Source organism: Bubalus kerabau, chromosome 14 (assembly GCF_029407905.1).
Source record: "Bubalus kerabau isolate K-KA32 ecotype Philippines breed swamp buffalo chromosome 14, PCC_UOA_SB_1v2, whole genome shotgun sequence".
Lineage (NCBI taxonomy): Eukaryota > Metazoa > Chordata > Mammalia > Artiodactyla > Bovidae > Bubalus > Bubalus kerabau.
Window position 1 is genome coordinate 2,587,028 of NC_073637.1, and position 27,061 is coordinate 2,614,088.

General features: G+C 58.3%; 2 protein-coding genes across 2 annotated transcripts; one reads left to right on the forward strand and one right to left on the reverse strand.

The window, feature by feature from the left end:
- PPP1R16A (protein phosphatase 1 regulatory subunit 16A) lies at nt 1–26,137 on the reverse strand. The gene is made up of 16 exons (XM_055545484.1): nt 26,013–26,137; nt 23,507–23,694; nt 23,142–23,394; nt 7,851–7,970; nt 7,534–7,659; nt 6,907–7,036; nt 4,191–5,167; nt 3,062–3,132; nt 2,840–2,985; nt 1,847–1,950; nt 1,643–1,767; nt 1,435–1,560; nt 1,281–1,356; nt 1,078–1,207; nt 752–917; nt 1–569 (listed from the first exon to the last, which is right to left on the reverse strand). Exons 7-16 carry the CDS (start codon nt 4,417–4,419, stop codon nt 195–197), a joined length of 1,548 nt encoding a protein of 515 aa, XP_055401459.1. The 5' UTR covers nt 4,420–5,167; nt 6,907–7,036; nt 7,534–7,659; nt 7,851–7,970; nt 23,142–23,394; nt 23,507–23,694; nt 26,013–26,137; the 3' UTR covers nt 1–194.
- On the forward strand, nt 25,557–27,037 carry FOXH1 (forkhead box H1). Its single transcript, XM_055545496.1, has 3 exons — nt 25,557–25,740; nt 26,026–26,130; nt 26,234–27,037. The coding sequence occupies exons 1-3, from the start codon at nt 25,567–25,569 to the stop codon at nt 27,035–27,037; spliced, it is 1,083 nt and encodes a 360-aa protein (XP_055401471.1). The 5' UTR covers nt 25,557–25,566.
- Nucleotides 27,038–27,061: the final 24 nt, after the last annotated feature.

Here is a 27,061-nt window from a genome sequence, read left to right on the forward strand (position 1 = left end):
TGGCAGAAGAGCCCTTTATCGAAAGTCACAGAACAACACTAGGTCTCTGCAGCCAGCGGTCTCCCAGGTACGGCTTCTGCCCCAGGTCTGTTCCTCAGGGAGACTGGCAGCCTGGCCCGGGACACGCACTGGGCACGCAGAGCAGGGGCGCGGAGCTGGGCAGTGGGACCTTCGTCACCCCAGCCGCCGGCCCCTCACATGAGCAGGCAGCACGGTCTCTTCTCCACGGGGGCCTCCTCTGAGGGGGCTGTGAGTTTGAGCAGGGGCGGCTCTCCACTCACCCCACAGCCACTCTCCGGCTGGGGGGTCTCAGTGTCCACAGGCAGGCCAGCCTCAGCGGCCTCGGGCCCCTCAGCTGGGGGTCGTTGCAGCTTGGCAGCAGCCCGCTGGCGCTTGAGATCTGCCAGGGTGTGGTGGGCCTTGGCACGCACCAGGGCGTCGGGGGAGGCACTCTCCAGGGGGCTCAGCTGGTAGGAGACGCTCCGGTCCAGCCGCTTGGAGTACAGGTGCCGTGCTGGGGCGCCCCCCACTCGGCCATTGTGCGGCCTGGCCTCTTCGGGGTCCTCCTCCTGTGGGGGAAACACGGCCTGGAGGCCATCAGCAGGCGCGCTGTGGCCCAGGGCCCCAGGCAGCACGGTGGTCCAGGAGCCGAAACAAGGGTGGGGGTGGAGCTGACCCCTGAGCGTGTGGCTCTTGTGTTTGAGGATGGGGTCACTGGCCCTACCAGGGTGTGGGAGCGGGCCAGGCTCACCTCCAGGGGCGGCGGCTGGAGCTCTGCATCGGTCTGGCGGTCCTCATCCTCTTCTGACGGCTCGGGGCTGGCAGGCGGGGGCTGCTGCCACACGATGGCCTCCTGGGCGTGCTCCCTGCGGTACAGGCTGGTGCGCTGGGTCAGGCTCACCCGCCTCACCACCTTCCTAGGGGCGCAAAGAGAGGGTGGGGGAAGACATCACCTTCCCTGCGGACTCTGCCCGGGCTGGCACCCTGGGCTGCCAGCTGACCTCAGCGGGGACAAAGCCCTGGGCCCAGCCCACGGGGTGGGGCCGCGGGGGCCTGGCGGGAGGGGCGGGCACTCACCCACGGCTGCCGGCGCTGGAGGTGCGGCGGCGCAGCAGGGAGCGCTGACGGCCCTGGGCACGCAGGAGGGCGTCGTGCTTGTGCTTCAGCTCCAGCAGCTTGGCGCGCACCTCCTCATCCCCGCACACATCTGCGGAGGAGCCGGAGGGTCATGGGCCCCGCCACGCGCCCCCTACACCGCGAGGACGTGGCCCCCGGCTCACCGAGAGGCGTCTCGTCCATCAAGGACTTGCTGTTCAGGTCAGCCCCATGTGCCACGAGCAGCTCCACCAGGCGCACCTGTGGGCCGGAGCGACGGGGCTGCTGAGGCCTGCGGAACCTGCGGGCTCATCAGCCCCGCCATCCGCAGGCGCTCACCTGGCCCCAGTAGGCCGCCGCGTGCAGCGGCTCCCAGCCATCGCGGTCCTTGGCACTCAGGCTGGCCTGGTGCTCCAGCAGCAGGGCGGCCGCCTCGCTGAACCCGTTGGCCGCGGCGATGTGTAGCTGCAGGCACACCGCCTGCACTTGAGTCCCGGCTCGGCTTGGGGGAGACCCTCCCCCGCCCGGCCCAGTGCCACGTCCTCACCAGCGTGGCCCCATGGTCCCGGGGGGCGTCGAGGTTGGCCCCTGCCTGCAGCAGGTTCCGGATGTCCTCCAGCATGTGCAGCTCCGGCAGGGCCCGGGCCTGCTCGATGCTGTCCTGGGTGATGCCTGCGGGGCAGGGCACTCAGGGCTCACTCTCCCAGAGCAGCTTCCCCCACGGCGGGCAGGAGGGAGGGGGTGCCCTCACCATGGCTGGCCATGGCTGTCTCCAGGCAGTCCAGCGTCTGCTCATCCTCACACAGGTCGTAGGGCATGTTCCCATCCGTGTTGACTGCCAGGAGGTCAGCACCACTGTGGAAAGGACAGACAGGGTGCTGGTCACGGGGCCCCTGTGCCGGGAGGGAGGCCCCCACCTCGGGCAGCGCACTGTGGGGCTGCAACCGAGGGGCCCGGGCTTCTGCTGAGCTGAGAGGCAGCCCTCTGGATGCCCCTGCGTCTGTCCTTGTGCAGCTGGCCTGTCAGGTGTTCTGAGCTCCCAACCCCTGGCTGCCATGAATGTGTCCAGTGGGTCCACCCGCCCCAAGGGGTGCCAAGATTCTGGGTGTCCCGGGCACTCTGCAGGGAGCGGGGTGTCCTCTGTGGAGAGGAGTGGAGTGGGGCTGGGGGCTGCACATCCACCCCTCCCCACGGCCAGGCATCTGTGTGTGAGCTGGGGGACGGTCATCCACCCGCACACCCACCTCCAACGCCCTGCAAGGCCAGCTGAAGGGGGCTCCTGGATCCTGGTGAAGCTGACCACCGTCTCCATTCACCAAGACAAGTGTTCAGGAGCCCAGCCCTGCTCTGCCCTCCCCATTAACGGCCCCACCAGTGTCCAGGTATCCCCTTGCCAATTCCTCCCTTGTGACTCTGACCAGAGTGGCATTTCTGTGCAGACCCTGGGAAGGTTAGACAACCAGAGTGGGAGGTCAAAGCCTGTCCTCAGGGAGCTCCCACAGGCGGAGGGCCACGCTGCCCTGTGGGGTGCCAGTTCCCTGCGGAGGCAGCACTGTGGCCTCTGCCAGGCCCCAGCTGTGCGCACTGGGGTGCAGGCAGGGCATACCAGGGCAAGTGGAGACAGAGACCCAGGGGAGAAACCTGGGCTGTCTCCACATGAGCTGCCCCCTGCGGGGAAGGTCCTGCCTGACCTGGCCTGATAGAGATGCCCGCTCTGGTTGCCCACACTCCCAGCGGGCCCTACCGAGCAATGAGCAGCTCCACCAGGCGCAGATGGCCACAGGTGGCCGCGGCGTGCAACGGTGTCCAGCACTCGCTGTCGCGGGCATTGACCCGGGCCCCAGCTTCCAGGAGCTGCTGCACCATCTCCCGGAAGTCATCGATGCAGCTCTGTGGAGCGCGCAGCCTGAGTGTCCGAGCCCACACCGTGGCCCCAGCCTCCCCTCCCACCGCCAGCAGGGCTGACCTGATGCAGGGCTGTCAGGCCGTCCTCATTGGCCAGGTCAGGGCTGACCCCGCTCTCGAGGAACTGGCGGACTGTGGGGAGGACAGAGGCGGTCAGGGCTCGGGAGCAGAAGTTGGCTGCAGGCCCGTGAGTCCTGCTCAGGCCCCTGCCCAGGGCACCTGGGTCACGTGCTGCGCTGTAGCTAGGACAGCAGAGGAGCACAGGGAAGGCAGGAGGGACCCCAGAGCCCAGGCCGAGGGCTCGGGGCTGGGCCCCCAGGCAGGGTATAGACAGACAGCAGCCCCCTGCCTCAGCCTCAACCTCAGAATGCCTTCCCAGTTAGGGCCTTCCAGCCTTCCGACTCCTCCCAGAAGGGGCCCCCCAGGCCTGGGGGCTGGCATGTACCCTCAGATACCCCTCGGTCAGGTCCCGTGTTCCCCCAGCCTTACACGCTCACACACTCACACACACCCCTCCCCTGGTACTTGCAGCCCCCTCCCTGCACCTCGGTGGCCAAGACTGAAGGCCCAGGGTACCCAGGCCCAGCCCTCCCCAGCTGCACCCCCTGCCCCACAGCTCCTGTTTGCTGGCTGACCAACGGCTGCCATGCCCAGCCCCCTTTCCCTACTCTGGGCACACCCTGCCGCTCCTTGCCCTCTGCACCCGAGCTGCCACAGCAGAGGCCCCGCCCTGGAGGGAGACAGGAGTCCTCAGGAGCCTCCCTGGGAGGGCAGAGGGGCTGAGAGCGGGCACAGGGCAGTGGCAGGAAGGCGGTCCTGCCCAGCCTGTGCTCCGGGAAGGCTCCGAGGGGGAAGGAAGAAGTCAGAGGCAGAACTGAGGACAGGCGTTGAGGGGGTCCTGCTGGGCAGCCCTGCACCCTGGGTCTAATCTGCCGGGGGGTGGCAGGGCACGTGTCCTTTATGGAGGCGAAGGCTCAGAACCCAGGCAGGCAGGCGTCGTGGGCAACTCCCAGCACCCCGGCCAGAGGCAGAGAAGATGGTGGCTCCCAGCCCACCCCGCCTTGGCCCCTGGCCCAGCAGGGCCCTCTGCAGGCTGCCCTGGGCTCCTACCAGGCGGCTGCGGCTCCTGAGGCCTGCATGAGGAGTGGGGACAGGGCTGCTGGCCCGGCCCGGACTTCAGCCACACTCACCTTCTTCCAGGTCATTCCGGGCAGCCGCCTCGAGGAGGGTGACGCTGGGCGGGAAGAGCACCCGCTTCTGCGGCCGGCTGCTGGCCCTCCGGCCCTGCGCCTCCTTCTCAGCCCGGGCCCACATCTTCACCTGCTGGGCCCGTCGCTTCTGGGCGTGCTTGAGCCGCTCCTGTGTGCTCATCCTGCTCACCATGGGCATCTCTGCCAGCAGTTCCAGGTGCTCGGCCATGGTGGGGGCTGCCTGCCGCGGGGGCTGCAGGGGGCACCGGCCAGGGCAGTGCAGGGGCCAGGCTGGGCCTGAGGCAGGGGGCAGCCGGCTGGACTGGAGACCTCGGGGGCATCCCCTCCCGAGGTTCGTGGCCTCTGTGCCTGGCAAGGCTGGGTCAGGAGGCCTCACGCCGTGACCAGGCCCGGGCAGGTGTGAGGGCCACGGGCCCCAAGAAGAAAGGTGGCGTGGGACAGCACCTGCAGCCCGCCTCCCGGGGCCCGAGCACCTTGGCCGCTCGATGGGCAGGGCCTCCCTCCCGCGTGGGGTCAGGAGGACACCCTGCAGGAAGCAGGCGGGACCTGGCCAGCGTCAGTCCAGGGTCTGAAGCTAATCACCCAGATGAAAAGGCTACAGCTCCCGACTCCTTACACAGGGGCAGGGCAGGGCAGGGCAGGGCAGGGTACACACTCCTGGGAGCCCAGAGAGCCCTTGCCTTCCAGTCTTAGACCAGGTGGGGTCCAGGGGCAGCCATGGCCAGGCCTTCCTCCCCTACCGCCCCCCAGGGCGTCAGTGCTAAGAGAAGGTGCAGCAGGAGGGAGGGCTGGGCAGGTGTGTGTCCAGGGTCCGGGGGTCCTGGCCCCTGGCACCCGGGGCTGATGCTCTCTAGGCAGGCAGGGCACCCAGGGGCCGGCAACTGTGTCTTCAGGAAGGGCCCCCTCTGGAGTAGCCAGTGGCCGAGCTGCACACACAGGTACTCCCTCCCGCCGGCCTGAGAGGAGGAAGCAGGAAGCCGTCAGGGCTGGACAGGGACAGGCTGGCCCCCCCAGAGCCCCGCCCTGCCCACAGAGAACCTTGCACGGCCCGCATTCTGGCCCCACACTCAGCATTTCTCTGCAGCTCAGAGAAAAGAGCAGGCGGACAGCACGCCCGCTCACAGCAGGCCTCCAGCCGGGTGGCCCCTCAAGGCCCCACGTCGGCCCTTGACCCGTGTGCCCTAGGGCTGGGCTAGGCAAGCTCACTTTCTCCTGCAGCTCTGCCAGACTCCTGAGGGTGCCCAGGCCACCCTGCTCCTCAGCTGCAGAGGGTGGAGGGCAAGGCCTGTCCTGGCCATGAGCTGCTCACCGCTCGAGTCTGGGCCTCTTCCTTGCCAGGCTTTCTAGTTCAGGCCATTCAATGCCCCCTCAGCTGTCCTGGGCTACATGCAAGCCTTGCTTGTGTGAACATGGGCGCAGTGGCCTGCCTGACCTGGGAGCTGTCAGGACAGACAGCCGGGCAAGCAGCTGGGCTGCAGCACAGCCCCACAGTCCCCACCATGGACTGTCCTGCCCAGCATGCCTGGGGTGGCCACTGGCCGTGGCCAGGTTCCACCTAGAAGGTGCCCCGTGCAGCTCAGCCTGACCACCTGAAGTCCCCCTTCCCACTCGGACAGACCTCATGGCCATCTAGAGACTGACCAGCCTTCCTTTGACCAGACTTGTACTAGTGAGTGCCCATTCCTCTGGAAGGAAACTGTCCTGGGCCAGATCAGGTTAGGTCAGGCCTCTCCAGCCTGGGGACCCCCAGTGTACCCAGAGCCTCGCTTCTCGGGTCTGCCTGGTCCTGGACGTGGCTGGCACTCCACTATCCCCTCTGCAAGCCTGGCCTCAGAGGCTTCCTGGGGACAGGATGGGGGACCAGTGAGGCCAGGAAAGAGCTCTCCAGGTAGCGCCCCTGCTCCGGGCAGCCCACCCCCTGTTGGCCAGCTCTGCCGACTGCAGGGCTGGCACAGGAGCTGCCCAGACTGCCTGCCTGGGTTTCCCAGGGCCCCGTGTCCTGCCTCTGCCTGCTCCCCACCCATGAGGCCCCAGCCAGACCCAGGTGTGGCAGGGCTTTCTGCCTCCCTGCTGCCACTCACAGGTCTCTCATGCTCCCCTGGAGGGACTGGGCACCCTCTCCTGCCCACATGTGGGACGTACATCTCTCTGGAGTTGGCCTTGGGGCCTGCCAGGGAAGCCAGCCTGAAGAGCCTGCCCCACAAGACCATAAGGAAGGAGCAAGGCCGGCTGCCTTCTGCCTGGGCCTTGTCCCTGCCCCATCGCTACTGCCCAGGGGGGCAGGAAGGGCGGGGGCTCGACAGAGACCTGCTCCCTGCGGCCCCCACACCCTCACCAGGCAGTGTGCCCTGGAGCCGGGCACTCACCCCCAGTCTGGGGGCCCACCTGCCTGAATCCCCAGGTCCCTTCTGGGTTCCTTCAGCAACGCTCCTTGCAGGAAGCTGCCTGAGGGCGGTCTCTGATTGACCTTGGGCCTCTGGACTGCCTCCCCTGAGAGAAAGGTGACCCACTGGTGTCCAGGGACCGCAGGCAGTGGGCATCCGTCCTGGGAGCATCTCCGTGGAGGGCAGCATGGTGCTCAGCCCCACCCGGGCTGAGTCTAAGCTCTCTGCCCGCTCCCCCACCCAGCCTCTGCCCTCTCTGCCACCTCCCCCAGCCACAGTCCAGGAACAGCCCCCTGGAGCTGAAGACTCACCCCTGACTGAGCACAGAGGCCAGCACAGCTCGGCAGAGCTCCAGCAACTGACCACCTCACCACACCCAGGCTGAGGGGGGCTGAGCAGGGCAGCTACAGCCTCAGTCCACAAATCCTGCCCCAAGCCTCCCTGGAATGTCAAACAGAGATAATCTGCACGATTTTTCCAGTTCTCAGCTCCACGCCTGGGGTGTGGGACAAGGCGGGAGGAGCTTTCTGGAAAGACCACGAAGACTGCCCCCCTCCTCTGAGCCAGCACCAGGGGAAGGCCTGAGTCTGTTGGGAGTGGCCCTGGGCCCTCAGGATGGACAGACCCACCCCCAGCCTGAGTGCCTCAGGGGCCCCTCCATACCTACAGCCACCCTGCTCCAGTGTCTCCACCCTCCACCTGGGAAACTGAGGCCAGGCCTGAGCCCTGGTGCTCTGCTGAGACTCCCCCAGGCTGCCTCACGTCTATGCCCAGCATCTGTGTGAGAATCAAGGTCACAGCAAGAGCCCAGCGCCAGGGCGCTGGGACCTGGGGCGGGCCGTGGGGGTGGGGTGGGGGGCCTGACCTTCGGGGAGGGGCATGACCTGCAGGGGGCGTGACCTGCAGGGAGGGAGAAGGTATGGAGGGAGGGTGCCCACCTTCCCACAGGTTCTGGGGCTTCACATCCTGACTGCTGGGGCTGGTCCCTGTGGCTTTATCTACAAGAGCGAATGGTGGGGCAGGCGTGCTCCTCGCTCTGGGAAGGGTGAGGCGTGCGGCACCACCTGCAGTCACACAGAAACGCGCCCTCAGCAGGGCAGGTCATGGGGCCAGGACTCAGGAGGCCATGGGGCCAGGGCTCCGTGGCCAAAACCCTGAGCCAGATCTGACCCCGCCTGGTCGCAGGCGGGGACTGGGAGGCAGGACTCCCCTGACCCCACCCTGGCTCTGGCCTCCTGGCTCCAACTCAGCTCACCTGGGACGCCGCCAATCCCTGCCTCACGGCCAGCTGCCGAGGGCACGAGTCTGTCGGGGGCACCGCTTGTCCCCGCCTGCTGCGCGCCCCCCGGGTCTGTCCCCGGGGCTAAGCCGGAACCTGGAGGGAGGCCTCGAGTCAGTGCCGCTCAGGGAAGGGGCCGAGGCCCCAAGGCAGGGCCCGACTACTAACCCTTGTCTGGCCACGCAGCTCTGGGGGGCCCTGGGTGGGGTGAGGGGCATGGGCCTCTGTGCAGGCACAGGCTGGGCTCCACGAGGAGGACAGCGTGGTGCCCGGGCTCTGTGCTGGCCCCATGATGGGTCCACCTGGCAGGCCCGGGGGGTGCAGGTGGCACCAGCCGTGCGGGGACAGACAGCGGAGCCGAGAGCGGCTGAAGGCAGGGGCTGGGCCGAGCGGCTGGACGGCGGTGGGCAGGGGCGCCCACACTGGCGTGGCAAGCATGGAAGGCCTGCTCGCCTTCCGTGATCTGGGGGTGCTGCCAAGGGCGCCATCATCACAACATGCGTGCACGGCAGCCCCCAGCAGGCCTGCTCTGGAAGGTTCCAGAGGCTAGACCCACAGCACGCATGTCAGGCCTGCCACTGCCACAGCTCTCAAGCCCTCCTCGTCTACCTCAGGGTCATGACATGAGGCCCTGAGGGGTGTATGAGGGAGCTACCTATACACTACCATGAAAAGGTCACCAAGAAACAGTGTTCAGTGAAGAACCAGGGACTCACAATCTGTACGTGAGACAGAGCTTCACTGTGAACACGCCTGTAAACCTGAATCAGCCACAGGCCTCGGGGGGCTGCAGGGACGGGGCCACTCCTGCTGTTTGGCTTTTGAGCTGCGTGAGGGCAGGTCTCCTCTAAACAATGTTAAGTGCTTTGTCTGGGGAGGGCAGGTGTGAGCACGGCTGTCAGGTATCCGGTCAGCCTGGGGGGCAGGGCGGGGACGGAACAGGCCCAACAGGCTGTGGGAGCCACAGAGGCTTCCAGATGCATGAGAGCCGGCAGGAGACACAGGAGACACACGGGGACCCGGATGCCCGCCTGCCGGGGACGGGTGCAGGGGGAGTGCCCCGGGAGGAGGGCCAGCAAGGGGCAGACGGAGGAAGGAGGCCCCCAAGAACTGGGACGGGGAGCATCCAAGGTGAGCAGGGCCACAGACGCCCCTGAAAGAGGGTCCGGAAGGGAGGAGTCTGTGGAGGCACAGACGGGGGAGCTGCGCAGGCCTGGGGAGGGGTCTGCAGGAGGCATGGGGGCAGCATGCACCGCAGACACAGCCGTGCGGAGGGACAACTGCAGGAGGCCTGGACCATCCGCGTGACTCCAGTAAGGGGTGGGCCTTTCCAGCCTGACACAAAACCCAGAAACCAAAAGGGAAATTAACAAATCCCATCCTGCTAGATTTTTTTTATGTCCGCACTGTGAAAACAAAACAAAGCCTATAAAATCAAGACAGATGGTCGACTGGGTAAAAACACTTGCAGTAAACAGGACAAAGTGGTCTTCACATCAGTTAGGACGGCTTCACACAGAGACGGAGCACGGATCCCACTGGAAACACCGGGCCTATACTCAATCAGTACAGGCAAGCTGGAAGCAGGATACGGCAGTCCGGAGAGACCCCTGCCCACTCATGGACAGCATCTATGACTGGATCACAAAGACTGAGGGCATCAGCCAGGAGAATGTACCTACTGAGTGCCTACTGAAGTGCAGAGAGCCTTCGACCTGCTCAGCCAAGGTGCTGCCCTGCAGGCAGCCCACCCAGCACACCGGCGGTCTCCTCACATGACTCGGCCGCAGTCCCGAGGCAGGGCCCTGCCACCCTAGAGCCTCTCCGGGCACGCGAGGCAGGTAGCACGCAGGCTGCAGAAGAGAAGCGGCCCCACTCCCCACCCTGAAACCCCCCCAGAGTCAGGCACAGCTCAGTCTTTGCTCTCCCCCTTCCCGCCAGCCTTCTCTGGGGGCTGCTTTTTCTCTCCCCACCTCGCCCCCAGGCCTGGAAGTGCCATCCCCTGTTCCTGTTTCAGCCTGCAAGCCCCTGAGTCCTGGCTGACACGTCCATTGGCTGCACCGACCACCCACCCCAGCCCTTGCCATGGGCATCGTGCCCCATCGCCGTGTCAGGTCCAAATACCTGGTAGGCTCGATATCCCTGTGGACCATCCTTCAGCCCCTGCCCCTCGGTGATGACCTCATCCTCGGGCTCAGTGGTACCCTGGACCCCATCACCTCCGGGAACTCCCCCAACCCCGCCCCAGCATTTCAGTTCCACAGCCCGGCTCTCTGCTGCCACCCTCTCCCAGCTTACTCCTGACCGCAGCACCCCAGAGCCCCAGCCTCACAGGCTCCCAGGCCCTGAGCTTGTGGGAAAGTCCTGCCTGGCCCAACACAATGGCTTTGAGTCGGAATGTACAGCCAAGCTGCTGACTGAAGACCAGATTCAGACTTGACAGCCCCAAAGCCTTCCATTCCCTTCTTCCTCATCCTCACATTCAGCTCCTGACATGTTTCCTGACAAGACAGAAACCATCAGAAGAGGACATCCACCTCCGTGAAAAAGCCAGCAACCACGGAGTCCCCCATGGGGCCTTCCCGGGCCTTGATGCCCCCCAACCCCAGGGCTCTCCAGCACCCTGGGGAGGGCCCAGAACCCGGGCTCCCAGCACCAGCTCTCTGCTCCAGCCCCTTCCTATCAGCAGAGTGATGATCTCAACATAATTCAAGAAACAACAAATCCCACTGGAGGAGACGCGGATGCTTGCTACCACTAGCTCTATTCATACTGTACTGAAGGTTCTAGCCAATGCAACAGGGCAAGAAAAGGCAATAAAAGCAGTAAGAATAGGCAGGGTGAGGGACGTCCCTGGCGGTCCAGTGCTTAGGACTCGGTGCTTTCACTGATGGGGCCCAGCTTCAATCACTGGTTGCGGAACTAAGATCCCACAAGCCAGATGCTGTGGCCAAAATACACACACACACACACACACACACACACACACATATATAAAAGAACAGGAAGGGTAGGGAAAAACTCAATATTTGAGAATGACACATTATATATGATAAAAACCTGCAAATTCCTAAAAAACTATGAGAATATGAGATCACAGCAAGTGATCACAGTATCTAGTGATAGATACTAGGCTAATGTATAACAATAAATTATATTTGTAAATGCCAGCAACAGTTAGAAGATAAAATTGTAACGACGCTATTTATGTCCAAAAGCATCAATGTGTATGAATAAATCTAATAAAAGATGTGCAAGACCTCCACACAGAAGACCACTGAAACTTCTTAAAGTTCACAAGAGAACAACCAAAAGGGACAGACCACACGTAGGGGTCAAAAGACTGAACCATAACGATGCCTTTTCTCCCCAAATTCACCCAAGACTCAATGCAATCCCAGTTAAAATCTCACTAGTTCTATTTGAAACTCAAACTAATTCTCCATTTAACAAGGAATGCCAAAGGGCAAGACTTGTCAGTAAAACCGTAAAAAAGGAAGACATGAAGTAATTAGATACACAGAGCGAGGGGGCACAAGGGAGTCTGGAAGCAGGCACCCGGTTACAACAGTGCAGCAGAGCAGAGTCTCACTGAGCGCGGCTGGCCAGCTGCGTGGCGCGAGGAGACGCCCACCTCACCCCTGCCCAAGCTGTGTCCACACGTGACAGGTGAAGCCGGGACCACGAAGGTCTGACACCGAAAGCACAGCCCTCTCGATGAATGAGACAGGTCTCAGCACAACTGCAGCGTTCTGTCCTGCAGAGGACCTGCGGAGGAGACGGGCTGGAGACCAGGGAGCAAACGGTGATGGACACCGCGGTGGAGCCGGGCCGCGGGGGCCAGTGCCTCCCGCTGCGCCTGCCCCTTCACTCCACAACCACCACCCACAGCACCACAGCCGCCGCTCCTCCCAGGCGGACCTCCGAGGGACGGGCGGGGCGACCCACACAGCCACCCGGTGCCCACCTCCAGGAAGGAAGGAGCACCCAGGCCACGTGAAGTGTGGCCACAGAGGCCCAGAGAAAGACACCTGGCAGGTCTGAGGATTCGGGGGCAGGTGGGCAGGTGCAGGGAGGCGCAGGGCATGGCCGGCCCTCCCCTCCAGGAGGGGCGCTGACCACACTGAAGATGAAGCCAGGGCACAGCCCAGGCCGCTCCCTCCAGCCCGCTCCTGCCCCAGCCCCTCTGGGCCTGCACCTCACGGGCCACTGCCTGCTGCCTTGCTCCTAGTCTGGGGTCCAGCTCTCTCCACACTCAGCCCCGGGGCATTGCAAACGCAAGCCTCAACCCAGTCACCCCTCGCCTGAAATGGTCCTAAAGCCCTGCTGACCCTGTGAGGTCCGTGCAGCTCAGCCAGCCCATCGAATCCCGGGCTGGGCCCGCTCCCAGCCCGGCCCTCAGTGGCCCTGCCCACCACCCCACTATCGGGCCTGCAGGGACGGGGGACCCTGTGCCCGGGATGGGCTTTTCCACACAGCCTCCCACAGGGTATTGGGGTGCCCTCTTAAAATCTTTATATTGTGAAGTGTGATACTGTGAAAATGAATAAACAGAAACCTCATTTAAAAATCCAGGCAGGGGATCTCCCCAGTGCTTAGGACTCCACACTTCCACTGCATGGGGCCCAGGCTCAATCCCTGGTTGGGGAACTAAGATCCCACAAGTCATCAGGCGAGGCCAAAAAGATATATAAAAATAAAACAAAAGAAATAAGATGGAGTCTGGAGGCCAGAAAGGAGCACTCTCACACCCTGTCACTTCCCTTCAATTGCAGACCCCACAGGGGCAAGGTTACCACAACACGACCTGGCAGGAGGAAAGCAGATTTTCTCCTCACCTGGCAACAGCGCAGCCAATGAGAAGCCGCCACACCCAGTTTCCTCCACAGGGCTCTCTGTTCATCACAGCCCCTCACACTCCCCTTCTCCTCTGTAAGTTTCCTCTCCTTTGTTCTCTGCACTTGCCTGTGGTTCCCCATGGGCTACAGGTCCTGATCTGCAGCTGTTTGCTCCTCTGAAATAAATCCATTTCCCTGATAAAATAACTGGCTGTTTTAAATCAGTAATAGTCCTGAAAATGCAAAAATCACAATGCACTAATAATGGAGATGCAAACTGATATGAACTCCACCCCATCAGGATGGCGCCAAGCAGCTCAGAGTCCTCCTACACTGCTCCACGTAGTGACCACCACCTCGCTTTTCTCTACACCAACACCTCCCATGCCCCTCCTGAGCTCAATCTGGTGCTGACAGGCCAGAGTTCCAGATGGAGCCGTGCCCCGTGCTCTAGGCTGCCTCACCCCCACTGTGTGGGATCCACCCACTCCAAAGTGTGCAGCTCCAGGCTTTCTGCCTTTGGCTGAATAACAGCCCACTAGGAGCCTGTCTGCACAGCCCAGGGCACACTCTGAGGGGTGCGGGCCTGTGAACACCCTGTCCACTGACACTGCTGTGCAGCCGCCAACCACAGGCTATGACATGAGTCAACAGACACTAGCACCGCTCTCCAAAGCTGTGCCAGTTTCTACTCCCAACAGCGATGGGGAAACAGTCCAGTTGGTTTTATTCTTTTTGTCACTCTTTGCGCAGTGGTCAGTTTGCAGTTGTCTGAGTATTAATGAGATGAGACATCTTTCTGAAGACAAGTCTCCTATATTATCTTCTAAAAGGAGGCTAGTCTGCATCACATTTAGGTCTGCAGTCCACCTGGAGCTAATGTTTGTGTCTCGTGTGAAGAAGGGAATCTGTGGAGTTGTAAAATATGCCTGCAAAGTAAGCGACACTCCTCCCTTTAAAAGGAGCCTCATGATTCCCGTGTGGTCTGGAAACGAAGGCCTGTCAATTCAGTAGACCTGGTCCCTCCCACTTAAGTGTGGGTGGTGGCACTTCCGCACTTGCTCAATGCCCACCATGGTCAGAGTGTGCAAGGCGCCCTGACTGCACCCCTGCGCTCCTCCAGGCTACTCACTCTGGGGGAAGCCAGCCACCCGGAAACGGACCCTTCCCCCAGTCAAGCCTGAGATGTGGGAGAGAAGCGCTGTATTTGGGGGCAATTTGTTGGGCATCAATATATAACTAGGACAGGCTCCAATTTCATTTTTGAAATTGATAAAGTGATAAAGCGTTAGTCAATCTGTCGTGTCTGACTCTTTGCAACCCCATGGGCTGTAGGCCGCCAGGCTCCTGTGTCCGTGGGGTTCTCCAGCAAGAATACTGGAGTGGGTTGCCCTTCCCTGCTCCAGGGGATCTTCCTGACTCAGGGACTGAACCCAGGTCTCCTGCATTGCAGGCAGATTCTTTACCATCTGAGCCATCAGGGAAGCCCCTTTTTGTTCTATATTTATATCCAATTGTCCCAGCACCATTATTTAAAAGTTGCTTCTCTCCATGTTGTTCTGCAGTGCCACTTTGGTAATAAATTAAATTCCTATACATATATGTGATTCAACGGACATGAATTTGAGCAAACAGGGAAGCCTGGCGTGCTGCAGTTCACAGGGTCGCAACCATGTGAGGAAGGGGCTGCAAGCTCAGCAGCAGTGTTGTGGGGCTGGAAAATTGCAAGGGTCCCTCACCGGAAACCAGGGGAGCCCCAAAGCTCCCTCCTCCATTTGCCTTTCCATCTAAGTAAATCTAAAGACCAACTCACAGCAAGGTGTGAGAAGTCTAGATGGCCAAATGAAAGAAGTTAGGCAACTGGAGGTATCTGCATGTCAAAAGAGTCTTTGAGAACCAAGGATAGACGCCAGCCCTGGCCACTCTCACTGCCGAGGGCCTGGATTCCATCCCTGGTTGGGGAACTAAGATCCCACAAGCCACACCGAACAGAGGGGGAAAAGCCCAGCCCTCTCTTAGCTAAGAGGAGAAAGGACGGCTTCCAGAGGCCTGAGCACCACACCTTCCCAGAGGCCAGGCTCCAGGCTCGACGCCCCGCTGCCCACAGCCATGCCAGCCTCATGATTCCCGTGTGGTCTGTAAACGAAGGCCTGTCAATTCAGTAGTGTCCAAACCAGAATACCGGAAGTGGGCTTTGGAGAGGGCAGCGCTGGAACCCTGGGTCTGCTCTCTGACTGGATGCTCAGCCTAAGAAGAAGGGGTGTGCAGGCTCTGGATGGCCACGGGAGCACATACGTGTCCCCATGAACCGGGGAAACCTAATGATCGGTTTACAGGTGCCTGATGTGAGAGGGAAGAATGGTGGGAGCCCCGCGGGCGGGGGCCGGGGGGAGACACGCCACTGCGCAGGGAGAGGTGTCTGGAGCGGCCTGAGGCCAGAGACTCTCCAGCAGACCGGAAACACTGCCCGACCCTGTGAGCCTGACTGCTCATCTAGAGGTCCCGTGAGGGGACAGCCGGTGCACGGTGTCTGGCTCTGCAAACAGAAAGACTGACATGTCTCCAGCTTCTGTGCCACAAGGCAGTGCACTAGCGTGCAGAGTAAAACGTCACTCTGCCGACCATGCAGTGTGAAACCAAAGGCGTGCTCCACTTCCGGGTGTACAAACAGAAGAACTGGAGGCCAGGACTCAGCTATTTGCACACCAATGTTCACAGAAAAACTGTTCACAATTGCTACAAAGCAGAAACAACTCCAGTGCCCAATGCCAATGGACAGATGAGAAAATAAGATGTGGTACATATACATGCTGCTGCTGCTGCTGCTGCTAAGTCGCTTCAGTCGTGTCCGACTCTGCGTGACCCCATAGATGGCAGCCCACCAGGCTCCCCCGTCCCTGGGATTCTCCAGGCAAGAACACTGGAGTGGGTTGCCATTTCCTTCTCCAATGTATGAAAGTGAAAAGTGAAAGTGAAGTTGCTCAGTCATGTCCGCCTCTTCGCGACCCCATGGACTGCAGCCTACCAGGCTCCTCTGTCCATGGGATTTTCCAGGCAAGAGTACTGGAGTGGGGTGCCATCGCCTTCTCCAACATATACAAACACAATGGAATATTCAGTCATACAAAGGAACAAAATCCTGACACATGTCAGAAATGTATCAAATAAAAGGACACATGTATGATTTCCTTTTATATAATAGGTAAATTCAGGCATAGAAAGCAGGGGCTGGGGCAAGTGGTGTGAGGAAATAGTGTTGAATGGACAGTTTCTGTTTCAGGTCATTCAAAAGTTCTGGAAATTGAGAGTGATGATAGCGGCACAACACTGCAAATGTATTATTCAAGTAAACAGACCACATGCTGGAATGCAACACAGATTCAGTGAGTTTACATGGAATGAAAGCATATAGAGAATTTTCACTGACCACAATGGAATTAATCTAGAACTCAATAACATAAAACTATCTGGAAAAATTCCCAAATATTTGGAAACTTTAAAGCATACTTCTAAATAACCTACAGGCTAAGGAAGGAATCAAAATGGAAAGTAGAAGATACTTTGAACTGAATGAAAATGAAAACACATCAAATACAATAGATGCATTTAAAGCAGAGTTTAGCACTTCCTTAGTGGAAGAATCCATCTGCCAATGCAGAGGACACAGGTTTGGTCCCTAGTCCAGGAAGATCCCACATGCCAGGGGGCAAGTAAGCCTGTAAGCCATGATTACTGAGCCTGTGCTCTGGAACCCTCAAGCTGCAACTCCTGAAGCCCACACACCACAACTAGAAAATAGCCCCCACTCAGCAAGAAAGACCCAGAGCAACCAAAAATAAATAAATAAAACAAAGCAGGGTTTAGAAGAAAACTTCTAATTCTGAACGCATAAATAACAAGGATGGTCAAATCAATGACCAAAGCTTCCAACTTAGTAAGAAGCTACAAAAAAAAAAGAGAAAACTCAACCCAAAGTAAGTGAAGGGAATTAATAATAAGAACAAAAAATAATAAAACAGAAAATGGGGAATTGCCTGGAGGTCCAGTGGTTGGGACACCATGCTTCCACTGCAGAGGCCACAGATTCAACCCCTGGTCAAGGAACTAAGATCCCGCATGCCTTGTGAACCAAAAAAAAAAAGAAAGAAAACAGACAAAAAGAGAATACTGAAACTAAAAGTTGTTCCTTTGAAAATATTCATAAAATCAATAAGACTCTCACTAAACTGATCAAGAAATGCAGACAAAAATGACCAAAATTGTAAAAGAAATACAGGCTATCGCTACAGATCCTACAGACAACTAAATGGGAACGTTCTGAACAATTTATAATCATAAACTTAACAACTTAATTCAGGGATCAACAAACTACGCCTATGGACCAAATCAGTTTACCACCTCTTTTGTAAATAAAGTTTTATTAGAAAAAACCATGCTCATTTGTTCATGTATTGTCTGTGGCTGTTGTGTGTTACACAAAGAACTGAGCAATCACAACAGAGACCATATGGCCTGAAAAGCCTAAAATATTTACTATTTGGCCCTTTATATATATATTTTTAAAAATTCCCATGTTTGACTTAGATAAATGGGTAAATTATCTGAATGAAACAAATTATCAAAATGGGGTCAAGAAGAAATAGAAAACCTGAACAGCCCTATAACTATTAAAGGAATTAAATTTCTAATTAAAAACCTTCCCACAAAGAAACTCCATAGTTTGCTATTTAAAATAAACAAGCAAATCAATAAAGCAGAAAAAGACTTGGAAAAATTCAGTATCCATTCATAATTTTTGTTTTTATTTTTATTTTTCCATTCATGATTAAAAAAAAAAAAAAAAAACCCTTAGGAAACTAGGAATAAAAGGAAAATCCCTCAATCTGGTAAAACCCTCAGGACTGAGAACAAGGTAAGAGCATCAACTCCTGCCCCTCCTACTCAACACTGCAAGCCCCAGGCAGTGCACTAAGGAAATAAAGAGCAGACAGGTGGAAAGGAAGATAACTCCTTAGATGCAGGAGGCACATAGAAAGATTTGTAGAAAATCCTTAGAAATCTATAATGGGGCTCCTCGAACAAATGAATATATTTAGCAAGGTTGCAGGATACAAAGGACAGTACGCCAAAATCAAATTTATGTCTGTGAACTAGTAACAAAGGACTGGAACATGTAAAATGTGAAATATATCATTCGCAAAATTAGTGTCTCCAAACGGAACAGGCGCTGACGCTGGCTGCTAGGGGCAGAGCCTGGTCTCCTTCCCCTGGATACGGCTTGAATGCAGTTAATCAGTCACTTCACTTGGACTCAGTTAATTACTTCTAAGGAACAAACGGAAACAAAGCCTGAAACCAGGAGGTACCAGCTCCGGACCAGGTCCTGGAGGGCAGTGCAGCTTGCGGGCTCTCTCCTGGACCTGGGGCCTGGGGGTGAGGCTGCCCAGAGGCCGGAAGGGCGGGGCCAAGAGCCTGGCTGGCCCTCAGGGAGCCGCCTGGTGGAGCATCCCCATGGCGGGCTAGACCTGCAACCTGAACCACCCAGCCAAACCACTGTACAATTCCTGACCCATGGCAGCTGTGAGAGAACAAAAATTCATTGTTTTAAGCCATAATGTTTAAGGATAATTTCATATACAGCAATAGATAATTAATACAAGACCTACATAAATGGAGAAATGTATACCATGTTCTACATTCTTATAATGTCAATTCTTCACCTAACAGATCCCTAGCTTCCGTATAAGCCCAATCAAAATGCCAGTAAGCTCTTTTTGAGAAACTGACAAGCCAGTTTTCAAATTTACATAGAACTACATCATATCTTCGGAGAAGGCAATGGCACCCAACTCCAGTACTCCTGCCTGGAAAATCTCATGGACGGAGGAGTCTGGTGGGCTGCAGTCCATGGGGTTGCTAAGAGTCGGATACGACTGAAGCGACTTAGCAGCAGCAGCAGCAATATCATATCTCGAAGAGCCAAAATGATTTGAAAAAGAAAAACCAAGTTGGAAAACTACTTATACTTGACCTCAAGGCTTATTTTAAAGCTAATATAATCAAATCTGCAGGATATGAGCAATAAGATCAATGAATAGAGAATCCAGAAGTCCACCCACACATACTGTCAGCAATGGAGTTAAGGTAACACAATGGGGAGAGAGTGCCCTTTCAAAATGGTGCTGGAATGCCCAGATATCCAAGGAAAACAATGACCCCTGACCTCTTGACCATTAAAGACAGCATAAACCATAAAGAAAAAATGACAAACTGAACTTCATCAAAATTATAAGTATCTGTCTAAGACACTGGTGACAAAATTAAAAGCCAAGCCAGAGACTGAGGACATTTTTTCAATACTTGTATCTGGCAAAGGACTAGCACCCTAAACATATAAGGAATTCTTAGAGCTTGATGAGACAACCCATTTTTTATGGGTAAAAGATCTGGACACGTCACAAAATAAGATACACAAATGGCTGAGCAGGCAAATGAAAAGGTGTGCAACACCATTCATCATTAGGAAATGCCAACTCAAGGCACAACAAGCCATCAACACTCACATGAAGGGCTAAACTTCCAAAGAATGACTAAAAGACACAGAACAATTGGGAATGTGATATGACTTCCCATTTTAGAAAATAGTTTTGGCACTTTTTGTATAGAGTGAAATACAAGTACGCACTTCAACCATCATTTCTGTCATCTCAACCCAAGAGAAATGAAGTGTATGTCCATACAAAGACTGGTAAACATGAATACTCACAGCAGTTTTATTCACAATAGCCAAAAACTGGAAGGAACCAAAATGTCCATCAACAGGTGTGTGCATGGAGTAAACAGTGTACCTATACAATGGAATACCAAACCCCCAGCAAGAAACACAATGGACTATGGAGACATGCAGCAATCTGAATTTCCAAAACGTTCTGTCCGGCGAAAGGAAGTAAGACACAAAAGTGTTCATCCTGTATCCGTCCACTTATGTGAAATTCTAGGAAAAGAAAACAGGGACAATGAATCTATAAAAACAAAAGCAGATCAGTGGTTGCCTGGGGCAGGGAGGACCGTGGACTGAGCACAGGGAAAAGGACTTTCAGGGATGAGGAAGATGCTCTGTGTCTGGATTGTGGTGGCATTTACAAGGAGCATACATCTATCAAAACCCACCAAATTATTTTATATAGGTTTCTTTTATTATATGTAAACCACACCTCAATAAAGTTGGGTGTAAAAAAATATAAGTATACAACCTAAGTCTTCCCCTGGCCTCTAACTCCGGTGATCTGGCCTCTCCTGGCCTTGTCTCCTCCCACATCTCTCCACTACCCACTCCGCACTGGCCTGCTTCCTGCACCTCAGGGACCTCGGCTCCATACCACAGAGGCTGGAAGCTGAGCTCGGGAACCACACTCTGGGTTTAAAGTGCCAGGAGCTGAGGGCACTGGTCAAGTTTCTTGACCTCTGAGGGAATCAGTTTTCTCACCTGTAAATGGAATAATAGTACCTTCTTTATAAGGTTCTTATGAGGATTCAATGAACTAAGACACAGCACTTTTTGCTGTCTGGCACAAGGGCAGGCAAACTGACCCACTGTCTGTTTTGGTATGGCCCATGAGCTGAAAATGGTTTTGACCTTAATGATTGGCAAAGACATTAAAAGAAAAAGAATATTTGGTGACACATGAGTATTACGTGAAATTCAAGTTTCAGGGTCTGTCAGTCAAGTTTTGTGGAAACAGAGCACATTCACTCGCATATTGTCTGTGGCTGCTCTTCCACAAAACGGCATAATAGCTGCCACAGGGATCACGTGGGCTGCAAAGCCTGAAACCCTGACTCTCTGGCCCTTCACAGAAAAGCTCTGCCGACCCTGATCTGCCACCTCATCGTCGTGCCCCTTTCTGTCAGCTGTGCCTTCTGTCTGGAAAGTTCTCCACAAGATCTCAGCATAGCTCCTTTCTTCCTGCAGCTCAGATCCCAGCTTAAACGTTGCCTCCTCAGGTCCCCTGCCGTCAACCCATCACTCTGCTGCGTCTTCACCCCGCAGTCACTGTTTTCTTCCCCGAGCCCCGGGCCTGACCTGCAGGAAGTACCCATGACCGCAGGAGCTGATGGGTTCCTGACACTGAGGGACGGCGTGGAAGCAGACGCGGGTGAAGCCCAGCCCAGGACTGAGCCACTGGGTGGATGAACTGTCACTCAGCTGTGAGTGCAGCTGTGCCAGGGCTGGGCTTGGCACTGGGATGCAGAGCCTGCGACGGTGACACATACAGTGCCCGCGCGCCCTGAGTGCAGCCCAGAGCAAACGCAGGAAGCCTGTGGCCACGGCGAGGCTGCCACGTGCCCTGCCAGTGCGGAAGGGCCATCCAGACCTCCCAGACGGTGAGAAGGGTCTGCAGGAGCTTCACCTGAGTCCTGGAGGATCCCAGGGCTCACATGCTCGTCCTTCCAAAACAGGAGGAGGTTCTGGGGGTGGGTGGGGGTGAGTCTTACAAAGCACCCCACACAAAACCCACCCAACAGCAGTGATCAGATCAAAGAATGACCAAGGTCTCAGGCAGTCCCGGCAATCTGTGTCTGTCACAGCCGCCCAGGAAGCACGCAGCCCAGACTCGCTGTCTGCCATCCGGCCTCACCACACATCCAGCACGGGGCCCAGCAGCCGAGCGCCTCCTCCTCCCCAGCCCGCCATCCCAGGCGTCTGTGGAATTAGACTTGACTGTTCCTCTGTCCTTTTTTCTCAGTCTGATGTGCTGGCAGACACAGAGCTTGGAAAGGGAGGCAGAGGCTCATTCCCTCCCCTCCTCGCCTCCTCCACCACTACTGCAGGGGTTCAGGAGGGTGGAGGCCCGACACACATAGCAAGGTGCTCAGGAGTGGGGCGGGGACAGAGGAGGGGGGCGAGTGTGCAAAGACAGGCATGTCGTCCTGCAGTCTCTGAGGAAGGATGTTCAGGAGGGACAAGGATCAGATCTGCATTTCGGACCCATCACTCTGCCTATGGTGAGAAGGGTGGAGTCAAAGTTCTGAGTCGGAGCCCAGAAGAGTGGCCAGGAGCAAAGGCTCCCATCCCAGAAGGAGGTGCAGGCTGCTGGTACGAGAGATGGACAGCACAGCCAGGATCTGGGCAACTGAGGAGCAAGTCTGAGAGAAGACACTACCACCCAGACATCTTGCTTTGGCTAACAGGTGGACCGGGACAGAGGCACTGGAGTGGGGAACTCTTGGGGTGCAGGTGCTGTGCTGGGTCACCACAGGCTCATCTGAGACTGAAGTTCCAAAGCTGAACGCAGTGAGATTCAGAAATCCCTAGAACACAGACACCAACGTGGAGCCCACAAGTACCAGGGCCTCTTGCTGGGCGCCTGGCAGCCCAGGAACCTTCTGGGAGAGCAGAGTCCAGGCAGGTGAGGAATGAAGCCAGGGCAGGTCCGCGGAGAGCCCACAAGGAAGGAAAGATAGGCCTGCTGATGCTGCTCCATCCCAGTTCTAAGCAAAAGTCACCAGCACAGCGGAGGCAGGCAGGGAGCTGGGTGCTCAGAGCGCCACACGCCCCCCTGGCAAGGATCACGGGGCCAGCACGGTCCAGGATCCGTCCGGGAGCCATCCGCCCATAAGGCGACTCTGGCTGCCCCTAAAGTAAGCCAGGAGGCCAGCCAGGGACACAGAGGCCCTTCCTTCACAGCTCTCCCAGGGAGAGCCCCCAGCATCGCTAGGGAGCAGCCCGGGGAGCAGAGGGGCTGAGAAGAGCAGTGCCGGCCCCCACTCCACCCCCAAGCTAAGGACGGGGTAGAGAAAGGGAGGCCCAGAGCTCTGGGGAGGGCTAGCCAGAGCTCGGCCCTGGCTCCCGCTCCCCCACACCTGGAACGCCTCCGCACCCACGGAAACTAACCCCACAGTAGCCTCAGCCTCCACTGCAGGACAGGGAGGGGCTCCGCCTGCGTGGACCTTCCCGCCCAGGCCCGTGCGCCTCCGAAGCCGCGGGGGCCGGCGCTCGCCGCACAGCGATGGCTATTCCAGCCCGGACACCCATCGGTGGGCTGGAGCCCAGGATCCCCACAAGGAGGTCACTAGAATCCCTGGAAGTTAAGGAATTTGGCACAGAAAGGTTCAGGTTTTTCCTCTGGCCTCGGTCCAAAGCACACAGGAAGCCTGGCAAGTACCTTCTCTGCAGGCCCTAATGTCCTCAGCTGAAACGGAGGTAACTCCGGTGCTGCCTACCTGGCCAACAGGTTACACGGCTGAAAACAACCCCGCATTCGGCTCAGCCGCGAACAGCGCCCCGGCCCGGCCTTGACGGCCGCCACTCCAGGAGCCTTCCCGACCCTCAGCACCCGCGCGGAGCGAGGCCCCGGCGGCCTCCAGCCGGGATCCCAGCCTCCCGGTCTCCCCGCCCGCCTGCAGGCCCCGGAAGTCCGCTCCTCACCTTCCGCCTCCCGCCAGCAGCCACTTCGCAGCCGATCGGAGCCGGTCCGCGGGTCCTTCTGCCCAGCGCTCCTCCCGGCGCCGCGGGGGCGGGCCCGCGCCCGGCCCTTGCCATGGCAACGCGAAACTTCCGGCCTGCGCGCCCCAGGACCGGAAACCGCCGCGCGGGGGCGTGGCTTGCCCAGAGCGACTGAGGAGGTTGCGGACCGCCGCGTGGGCAGGGGGCAGTGATGGCCGGCCGGCAAGGGGAGGGCCTGCCGGGGCGAGAAGCGCAAGTAGTCACAAGTTTACCAGGAGGGAGGTCGTCTGATTAGGCTGATCTTTTAAGGAAGGGTCCGAGTTCACTCGACAAAGCAGGGGCATTACTTGGGGAGAGCATGCGCCAAGGTGGGAACAGTTGGGGTGGTGGTTTAGGAGGGCGGGGCCCGCTCTGTGGGGTATGTGCAGTCACCGATGAGTAGTCAGGACGTGAGGAGCCTTGAACGCCAAACCAAGAGCTGGGCTTTATCCTGGAAGCAAGGAAGGGACAATGGAGGAAAAGCGGTGCCTTAGACCTGTTGGAGAAAAAGACCTCTCAATAACTGAACTGGGCTAGGAGACACAAGAACCTCTCAGCTAGAGCCCTGGAAACGAACAGGACTTGAAGAGGTGACATGGGAGTCCAGAGGAAGCCAGATGAAATACGAAGAATCTGATAATGGAGGTAGCAATGTAGCACCCCAACAACATCATCTCAGCCCCAGGCTTCCTCCTCCAGAGCACCCATCACCCATCCCTTCTCTCAGCACCTCAGTGAGAGCTGCACATCCACTGTATGCTCCAGATTTTCAGCCCTCTAAGGGTATAATTGGGGGCGGACTGGGCATGGGGAGTGCTGCTGCTGCCCGAGAAAAATCTTGAGTAAAGTGATATAAAGTGTGTCCCTGTGCTTTCATGGCTTCCCTCGGGTCTGGGGGTTCTAATAGCAACACCCCACCACTGCTGGTGGCCTGGGCCTGATAAATCCCTTGTGCAAACTTGCCCAGTCCTCATGGGCGGGGGGGTGGGGGGTGGGGGGGTGGAACCCAGGCTTTGGGGTAGCATACAGAGCAGGGTACAGAGCACTTGAGAGGCAGAGCCACAGATCGGGCCAGGGAGGAGGTGAGGGGAAAGAAGGGTCTGGGACCAGGAGAACCATGTCTCAGGGTTGCTGCCAAACATACTTTTCCAGGGCTGCACCATTGGGCCAGGCCCTGTGTCTGCTAAAGCACTTAGAGGCTCTAGCCAGGCCTGAGCAGGGGTTGCTGGCACCACAGGCTTCATGGGGCTCACCCTCCACTCGTCCCAGAGTGCCCCTTCTCCACTCAGGCCAGACCCCACCAGCCTGGGGAGCATCTCCCTCCTTCTAGAGTAAGCTACAGGGCACTGGGAAGTCCTGTGTACCCACACATAACACAGCTGTCCTCACTCCTGCCCAGGGTGATGCCAAGTGGTCCTCCCAGGCTCCCCTGGGTAGGGACCATGATCCACAGGGATGTATTCTCAAGGCGTGGCCCCAAGATGTAACCAGTAAACCCATACGGCTAGAAGGCCTGTCCCTCCACGCACACCCACCCAGGGGCACTGCCTGAGTGCCCCAGAGGACCAAGTGACCTCCTCCAATGGAAAACTTCCAAAGGATCTGGACCCACAGGCCCAGAAGAGGGGTAGAAAGACAAACGTGCTTCCAGGAAGTTCTCTCAGGCCATGGAGGTCCAGCTGTCCCAGGGCCACTAAGGTGCAGAGTGAGTGCACAGTGAGGACCTACTGTTGACCAGCACCAAGAAGGGAGGGAAAGTGGCCTCCAGGACCTGGGGAGCCCTCTGGGGCCCTGCAGCAGCCTGTGGGAAAATCCCTTGAGTCAACTTTATCTGTCTCTTATTTTTGAGGTTTCCTCCAGGAAGCCCTCCCAGACCACCATCCAAGTCCTGCTAGCTGCTTGGCCTTGAACTCTGGGCAGGACCCACCCCTTCTTGGCAGCTCATCTTGGACCAATCACTCCTCTGTTAAATGGGAGCCTGAGATCTGGGTGGGATAAAGTGTGTGTCACAAGCCCCTTCCACAGACTTTTCTTTCCAGCTCTAGGGGGGTGCCCAAGGCAGCCCAGGGGTGAGGAATGGGACCTGGGTGGCCGGCCGCAGCCCCCACTGGAATCTTCCCTGCCCTTTCCCTCCCTTCCAGATTAACCGAAACCTGCTAATTGTGGCTGCCCTCAGCACGCTCCCCTCCCCCATCGCGTATTTCTGCCTCCCCTCCCCTCCCCCTTCCATCCGAATGATAAAGGGCTTGGCCCGCCAGCCCCCGCCTGGCCTCAGGTCCCAGCTCTGCCTCCCCACACTACCACACTACCCCGTGCCCAGCGCCCACTGCCCTGCTGGGCCCCTGCCCACGTTTCCTGCTTCCCCTGCATGGGGCCCTGCAGCAACCCCGGCCTGGGGCTCCCTGAGGGGGATTCGCCCTCCCAGCCCCCCAAGAGGAGGAAGAAGAGATACCTGCGGCATGACAAGCCCCCCTACACCTACTTGGCCATGATCGCCCTTGTGATCCAGGCTGCACCCTCCCGCAGGCTGAAGCTGGCCCAGGTGAGAGGACCCCCGCGCGCTCTCCCTCGCACTCGGTGATCGGACCTGTGTCCCTACGCGTCCTCTAATGGCCTGAGGCCCAGGCTCCGGCCTCCACCCCGACCTGGCCGTCCCCAGCCATACCAGGGGGGCCAGTCCCGGCCTGGGCACCCAGGGAGAGAACTAAAGTGCTCGGGCAGACCCCTTCCTGGCGAGGCAGGCCACGCAGTGGCGAGGGGAGGGACAGCGTTGCCCCCGCCCGCGCGCCCTGGCTCACGGCGCCCACCGCCCACCCGATGGTTTTAGATCATCCGTCAGGTCCAGGCCGCGTTCCCCTTCTTCAGGGACGATTACGAAGGCTGGAAAGACTCCATCCGCCACAACCTCTCCTCCAACCGGTGCTTCCGCAAGGTAGGGCAGGACGAGGGTCGGAGCCTGGGAGCCGGACGCCGGCGGAAATCCTGATATCCGGGGTCGTGCGGCCCCACCCAAGCCTGCTCCCCTCCCCCACCAGGTGCCCAAGGATCCCGCGAAGCCCCAGGCCAAGGGCAACTTCTGGGCGGTCGACGTGAGCCTGATCCCGGCCGAGGCGCTGCGGCTGCAGAACACGGCCCTGTGCCGGCGCTGGCAGAGCAGGGGCGCGAGGGGAGCCTTCGCCAAGGACCTCGGCCCCTACGTGCTGCACGGCCGGCCCTACCAGCCGCCCAGTCCCCAGTCGCCGCCCTGCGAGGGCTTCAGCATCAAGTCTCTGCTAGGGGACTCCGGGGAGGAGACGCCGCGGAGCAGCCCCAGACGGTCAGGCTCACAGCGTTCAGGGGAGGGAGAGGTGCCTGCTGCACCCCCGCCCTCTGAGAAGCCTCTGTGGCCGGTCTGCCCCCTCCCAAGGCCCATCAGGGCAGAGGGGAAGACTTCCCAGGGGGAAAACAGCAAGCCCTCCGTCCTGTCCCCTGAGCCCAGGGCCTGGCCTCTCCACTTGCTGCAGGGCACCCCAGACCCCGGGGTTCTCTCTGGTGGAGGTCACAGGGCCTCGCTGTGGGGGCAGCTGCCCACCTCCTACTTGCCCATTTACACTCCCAACGTGGTGATGCCTTTGGCCCCACTGCCACCCACCTCCTGCCCCCGGTGCCCCCCCTCCACCAGCACAGGCTATTGGGGGGTGGCCCCGGAAACCCATGGCCCCACAAGGCTGCTCTGGGATCTAGATACTCTCTTTCAGGGGGTGCCACCCAACAAAAGCATCTATGACGTGTGGGTTAGCCACCCCCGAGACCTGGCTACCCCCACCCCAGGCTGGCTGCTGTCTTGGTACGGCCTGTGATGCTCCCAGGGCAGGGGCTGCTTT